Source organism: Ursus maritimus, unplaced genomic scaffold, assembly GCF_017311325.1.
Source record: "Ursus maritimus isolate PB19 unplaced genomic scaffold, ASM1731132v1 scaffold_2, whole genome shotgun sequence".
Classification (NCBI taxonomy): domain Eukaryota; kingdom Metazoa; phylum Chordata; class Mammalia; order Carnivora; family Ursidae; genus Ursus; species Ursus maritimus.
The window spans coordinates 23209862-23217268 of record NW_024424452.1 but is presented as its reverse complement, the minus strand read 5'-3'; the positions used below and the strand labels follow the sequence as shown (position 1 = coordinate 23217268).

The 7407-nt window shown below is 45.1% G+C and overlaps 1 protein-coding gene across 1 annotated transcript in view; it reads right to left on the bottom strand.

Moving 5' to 3' along the window:
- Positions 1-1696, bottom strand: part of CRYM (crystallin mu) — a 17036-nt gene extending 15340 nt beyond the window's left edge. Inside the window, exons 1-2 of the mRNA XM_008697196.2 lie at positions 1496-1696; positions 843-996 (exon numbers count right to left, since the gene is read on the bottom strand). Of these exons, the coding sequence (XP_008695418.1) occupies positions 843-996; positions 1496-1665 (324 nt within the window). The 5' untranslated portion in view covers positions 1666-1696. The remainder of the gene's footprint in view (positions 1-842; positions 997-1495) is intronic.
- Between the last annotated feature and the right edge of the window lie 5711 nt (positions 1697-7407).

Here is a 7407-nt window from a genome sequence, read left to right as displayed (position 1 = left end):
TTTCTTTCTTTCTTTCTTTCTTTCTTTCTTTCTTTCTTTCTTTCTTTCAAGATTTTATTTATTTATTGGACAGAGAGAGACACAGCAAGAGAGGGAACACCAGCAGGAGGAGTGGGAGAGGAAGAAGCAGGCTTCCTGCTGAGCAGGGAGCCCCATGTGGGGCTCTATCCCAGACCCTGGGATCATGACCTGAGCCAAAGGCAGATGCTTAACGACTGAGCCCCCCAGGCACCCATATGACTCAGTTTCCTCATCTATAAAATGGCGGTAAATACTACTATTTACCCCACATAGTGGTTCTAAGTATTAAGACAGTTCATACATGTAAAGCGTTCAGAACCATGCCCGACACATAACAAAGTGCTCAATAAGTAGGCTACTGCTATATTTTGATACTATCCTTAAATGTTAAAACAGGTTACTGTGTATCTCTCAATAAAAAATCCCAGGGATCACAGGACACTCCTTTTCTTCCATGTTATAGAGATTCACTAAATAAATGTTTCCTTGGCTACTGAGTTTGATCAGACTGTATATTGGAGTAACCAGTACAGGACAAGAGCATATACAGGAATGATGAGATTATTACTTCCACTCTGTCTGTCACACACTTGAAGCAGCAGTGGGCTCTGGTGTTGGGTTATACATCTTCAGGCAGTCCTAGAAACAGATACATGGTCACAGATAACCTTCACCGTTGCTGGTATCCAGAGACATCCTCATCACTCAGACAGGGGCATGTGTGGTCACAAGCAAAACCACCCAGCTCTCTCAGAGAACTAACTTCTGAGGCTAACTGGGCCCAGGGGCCCCACTTCACCCCAGGGCAGGGAGTTGCTCACCGCCAGAAGGGAGCCATTGCTGGGCTCAAAGAGCAGCACAGTGGCCTGGTGGGAGGGGACCGTGGAGGCGGTGCTGTGGCCCTCGTAGAAGGTGACCAACTTGGTGGTCAGGGCGTCTTCTGCAGCACTGTAGGCGGGCATGACCCCCAGGAAACTACAAGGAGAGAGGGAGCAGCTTCAACCCCTTCCTACCAATACTGGGGTGTCCTATCAAGTCCCCACATACCTTCCTTTCTCTTTCCTCTGTCACTGCCCTACTGTCCTCCCTTCCCCCCATTCCCCCGCCCTTCCTTTAGGCAGTATGCAGAGTATGTTTAAGAGCCTGGCTGTGGATGAGAAAAACCATCCTACTTCTGCCACTAATTACCTATGTAACCTTGGGTAAGTCACTTAACCTCTCTGAGTCTCAATTGTCCCCATCAGTAAAATGACTGCATCAATACCTTTCTATACGGAGAATGTGTTGAATCAAACAAGATAAATCCCTGTAAAGCGTCGGCTCGACACAGTGCCTATCGCAAATATTAGATGGCAGCTGTTACCAGCAATGATTAGGCAAGCCCTCTCTTCCTTTCTCCCGCTGCTTCCTTCGCATGCCTCCCCTTCCACCTTTCCAGTTTCTCCAGCCCCTAGCCCCGGCCTTCCTCACTCACCCCCTGTGCTTGGCCACCGGCACCACGGTGCGCACGGGCTGCATGACCCCTCCGTCGGGGCCGCTGGAGAAGTTGGCCAGAGCCGCCTCCAGAGGCGGGATGAGGAGGCTGGAGCTGTGGAGGTGCCGCTGCACCTCCGCTGCGCTCAAGAACGCTGGAGGCCGGCTCATCTCGCCACCGACCTTCTAATTTCAGCTAGAGCACAGCGTTCGCTGTTCCCCGGGCTGCGCCCTATATGAGCGCGCGGCGCTGCGGTGCCGCCTACTGGTCACCGCCTAGCTTCGGGGGCGGAGCAACGCTGGCCTCAGCCAACCGCACCTCTCCAACCCCCCCGCCCCCACCTCCGGCCTCGGTTGGCGGAGCTGTGTTCCCCTCCAGCTACGGGCTCCCCAGGATCGCAGTTGAGACGGTGGGTTGGGAGTTAGTATTCTTGGGTCCACTTTCACAATTCCTATGATTAGCTGTAGTCGCGATCCTTGCAAAGGGCTTAGGCGCGCCCCCCCACCCCACTCCCCTGCCCCATCAGTAGTCCTCTCTGGGAAAGAGGAGGTAGGGGAGATGGACCGCATATGGTGACGGCGCTCCCTTTTTTCTTAAATTATTACCCCCTGCTAGGAGATCTTAGATGAAAGGAGATAGTTATTTAAGAAATCATTTCTTTTCAGTTCTGCCCCTATCTGGAGTCCCTTATCCCAACCTCCCTCCTACTCCCACTTCCAGATCCCAGATTATTGATTACTTTAAGTGCATAATTTTCTTTTAGGCTAACTCAATTGACCTTCACCTTTTAAAAAGGGGGAAGTTCCCAGGACAAGATGTAATGGCCTCAATCACAGGAAGAGCCAATATGCCTAAGAATGCATAAGACGACTCAGGTCTTTTCTTCAAGGAGCTTATTCTAGAGAGGAGGAAACAAGATAGTATGGAAGGTAACCAACAATGCGGGGTAGTAAATTCTAGCTATCAAATCAGTGATAGGAAGAATAAATGTGTTTGATAATGCAAAGAAAAGAGATCATTTTGATGTTGATTGCTTAGATAAATGTTTTATGAAGGCTGGGGAATAAATCAAGCTCCAAAATAAAGTTAATGGTAACAGCAACAACAATGATAACGGGGGCAGGTTATTGATCTTTATTATGTACCCAGTACTGCACCATGCATTTCATGTGCATCATCTCATTGAATTATACAACAACCTCTCTGGTAGGTAGGTGTTTTTAGCTGTGCTGTCCACTTGAGGCTCTGAGAGGTGAAGCGCTTTGTCCAAGGTCACCCAGCATATCAGCAGAGGAGTTGGGACCTGCCTTTGTAGTCAGTCTCCAGAACTCGACTCCCAATGGTTAATGCTACATTGGCAGAAAGAGAGGAAGAGGGCACTTCAGGCCAGGTGAAGCCCATGGGTGGAAGGAATGTTGTCTAGTCCTTGGGAACAGTGTCTTGCCAGACAGAGTTGGGTTGGAACAGGGGTGTGTTTGTGTTGGGGTGGGAGCTGATGTCTGGGAGCAGCAGAAGATAAAACTGGGAATGCTTCTAGGAATCAGGAGGCTAAGAAGTGGGACTCTTTGAAAAGAAATAACATGCTCCAAAAAATTGACTGTTTAAAAAGATGATTCTTGCACCTATGTATAGGATGAAACAGATGAGCAAAAGTGTAGTCTGGGAGACAGATCAGGAGATTGGAGTGCTTGTGTTGTCATTCCCCTAATATTTGGGTTGGGAACTGTGTAGGGCATTTTTTAGGAAATGGTCACATTGCAATAAAAGACGGTGTGTGGGGAAGTATAAAAATATTTACCAATGAAATAAATTGTATGTCATGTATTTAGCACAGGTCTTGGGATTCCAGAAACATTTATGGGCCATTATTTGTGTTATTATTATCATGTCATATTTATTGGGTTTAAAAAATATAGAAGTATAGGGGTGCCTGGGTGGCTCAGTCTGTTAAGAGTCTGACCGGCTCAGGTCATGATCTCTGGGTTCTGGGAGGGAGCCCTGCATTGGGCTCCCTGCTCAATGAGGAGCCTGTTTCTCTCCCTCCTCTGGCTGCTCCCCCTGCTTGTGCTTTCTCTCAGTCTCTATCACTCTCTCTCAAGTAAATAAATAAAATCTTTAAAAAATATAGAGAGGTATAAAGAAAATAGGGAGTTTGGTCTGTTATTCTTGAGGGGAAAAGAAGCAAAACCAAATACTAACAAAAAGAGATGTGAAATAGGAGAGCCAGATGTGTATTTGCTTCCATTGTTAATTAAATTACTGAGCTTTGGTTAAGCAGAAAGCTCCTGTATTTGTTTCTAGAAAATCCTGTAGGAGTAAGACTAGTCTGCAAATCATCTCAAATCATCTTCCTTACAAAGCTTTGGGTATCATCAGCCAGGTCCTCAGTAAAGTAGCACCGGGAAAATTGGTCATAATTGAATTAATTCTGTTGGGGCCAGATACACAGAGTAGTTACCGGTCCTGAGGCTCCAGAATCTCTTTCTTTCCTTCTTTCTTTCTTTTTCTTTCTTCCTTTCTTTCTTTCTTTCTTTCTTCCTTTCTTTCTTTCTTTCTTTCTTTCTTTCTTCCTTCCTTCCTTCCTTTCTTTCTTGATTTTATTTATTTATTTGAGAGAGTGAGAAAGAAAGAGAGAGCATAGAAGCAGGGGCAGAGGGAGAGAGAAGCAGACTCCCTGCTGAGCACAGAGCCCACCATGGGGCTCCATCCCAGGACTCCAGGATCATGACCTGAGCCAAAGGCAGGTGCTTAACCAACTGAGCCACCCAGGCACCTCACCTTCCTGTAATATTTACAGGTGTAAAAGAATTTCACTTAAGTCCTATTAGAGCTATACTCCTCTTGTGTTTAAATTCTACTTGGTTGTGTGTCTTAATAAAGTAATTTAAATAACTATTTGCATCCCTTGTTTCATGAATTAAGCAATATTTGGCTGTTTGTAACCCTTGAAAGTTTGGAGCTGGAAGAACCTTTGAAAAATATTTCCTGAGCCGAAGGCAGACGCTTAACTGACTGAGCCACCCAGACGCCCCTCCAGAACCTTTTCAAAGTGAAAGTTATGCAATAGCTCTGGCTGGGGTCAGGAATTGTACAACCTGGCAGGTAGAAGGGAATTTTTAGGTGACCACATATACCAGAAGTCCAACGGCCAGGTTCTGCGGAGGCTTTAATACCTCATGACGTCTCTTTTATCATTTACTTAATATATTTTATTATAATATCTTCTTTAGCTTTAGTAGAAGCAAAATTAGCATACAATTGGAGATTAATGTGCTTTTTAAATCATTTTTAATTTGCATCAAAAAATGCATAACTGTTTAAAAGACAGGGTCTGGGAATTACCTAAAATCATCTTCCTTACATGGCTTTGTGTAACGTCACCCAGGTCCTTAGTAAAATTTTAGTTGCCAAACATGAATTTCTGGTTTGAGCTTAGAAGCCTGTGACCACCCTTGAAAGAAGTCCTTATAAAAAGGTAGGGCAGCCTTCTTTCTCCTACACAGACTGGTGGTAGCAGCAGTGGTTTTTGGGAGGCTGGTTGGTTCTGAATTCCAGGTGACCCGCACGAGTCTGATGTCCAAATATAGAACATGATCTAGAGTCTAGATTAGAAGCTGGTTTTGCAAGTATGGACTGAAAGTAGACCATCCAGTTGTACCACAAATACCTCCCTGCTCCAAATGTTCCAGAAGGAGAGGGGGTCACTGACGTCATGGTGTCATATTACTTGGCTGAGGCTGTGGGGGACATAGCATGCTTTTGGGTGACATAGAAATGAACACCCTTTTATGCCTCCTTTAGAAAGAGCTTTCATCTGGAATGGTTGTTAAGAGTTTTATATACATTTTGGGACTTATGAAAGTGATTATGATCGACCCTTGAAAAATATGGGGGTCAGAGGCACCAGCACATACCCTCAAAAATCCACACATATCTTTTGGCTCCCAAAAATTTAACTACTGTTGACCAGAAGCCTTACTGATAACATAAGCATAACGTAAACATACCAATGAACACATAATTTGTGTTTGGTATTATATATTGTATTCTTAACATAAGCTAGAGAAAAGAAAATGTTATTAAGAAAATCATAAGAAAGAGAAAATACATTTACAATACTGTACTGTATTTATAAAAAAAATCTGAGGTGTACTTCTGTGTACTTCAAATGTGTATTGGTCAAGTGCCAACCATATAATGTTTTCCTAGTTTAACTCACTGATGTGATGCATTGTAACAGATGTCCTAATATTCCAATTTGTTTCTAAAGTTTTTATTGGCGTTCTAACACCTTTTTTGATGAAATCCCCACCAAATCACTCACAGGTAGAGGATTAGGAGCTTCTTGATTAGTGATTCCCAAGAAAGGGCTCTGAGGTCAGCTAGTGTGGATTTGGATCCTGGTTTTACCACTTGTACCTTCTGGATGTACAAGAGACTTCACCACCTTCACCCTGTTTCTTTAAGTGTAAAATCAGATAATATTAACAATATTAGAACCAACCTCCCAGAATTGTGATGAGGCATAAATGAAATCATTTTGTTGTGTTTAGCAGGTTGGTCTATTATTAACAAATATTATATTAGTGTTATTAGGTGTTATTGAGGTTTTTTACTTTATTATTATTAAAATGATGAAAGTACTCTTAGTAATAATGACTTATTAGAAAGAATATTAAAAAACGTATTAGTAATGTAGGGGCCGGTAAACAGGTCACAGGTGTAACTCTCCCTTCTTGTCCTCTCCTGAGACTTTGTCCTGGGACAAGGCAAGCCTGCTTATAGAATTCTGGAAGTTCCCTGCTATCCCCTCCAACCGCCTGTCCCCCGAACCCTACCCCTTGTACTTCTCTAGCTTTTCTGCCACTACCATACTGAAGGTGACAGCAGACCTGGGCTGTCACAGAATTGAGGAGAGCACAGTGGCTAAGGTACTCACTTCCAGTGCCAAATTTAAGGGACATATTCAGAACTCAAAATACACAGTACTGAAGATTTTTTTAAACTGTTTTAAATGATGCAATATTGAAAAAAATTAAAACACCAAAAAAAAAAAAATCCACGATGAACAAAATATAAAAATTTTAAGTAAAAACAGGGCCAGGATTACTCATTTTTCCCTTTTGCTTTAGCCTCCCATGTAGCACCTCATGACACTTGTATATTTAATTTTTTATTTGGAAATTAAAATTAAAATATTTATCTTGATTACTGAGTTGGCGGCCCCTTAAACGTTGGCAGCAAAGGCGAGCATCTCACTCCCCTCCTAGTCTCTATAGTTGGAGAGTTGTGGAACTGTGGGGTGGGCCAGGAGGAGGAAGCAGTGAAACAGTTGGGAAATCGGGAAGTTGGGGGGGCCATCTGGGCGTTGGGCGGGTGGTAAGAAGGGACAGGCCTTGGACGGGGCTGGGGATGGGGGGCTCTTGGGCACGTGGGCGCATGCGCGGCGTTGGAGCCCCGGCTGCGCGCTCTGGGTCCTCCCGCCCACGGGGTAGCGCGCCTTTGAGAGGTCGCAAGACCCGGAGGCGGACAACCGGCTGCAGCGGCGGGGCGGTTGGGGAGGGCGTTGGGAGGTGGTGTCGTGCGAGGACCAAGCCCTCACACCTGAGCAGCGGAGGTGGACGGGGAGGCGCAGGGGTGGCGGTTTTGAAGCCTGTGTGGTGAGTGTTGGACTTTTCCGCCCGGGCGACTTCCCAGCCCTGGCTCGTCCTCCCCAAGTTCTCGGGCTGAGGCAGACGGTGCTCCCCGGACTCCACCATAGGCCAGCGCTGCTGTCCGCCCTCGCGCCCCCAAATCCGTGCCTCCACACTCCCCCAAACAAATACACGAAAACACACTGGAGACTTAGGGTTGAATTTTAACTGTTTGAATTAAAAAAAAAAATTTTTTTTAAAATGTTGGTTGTAGCTTAG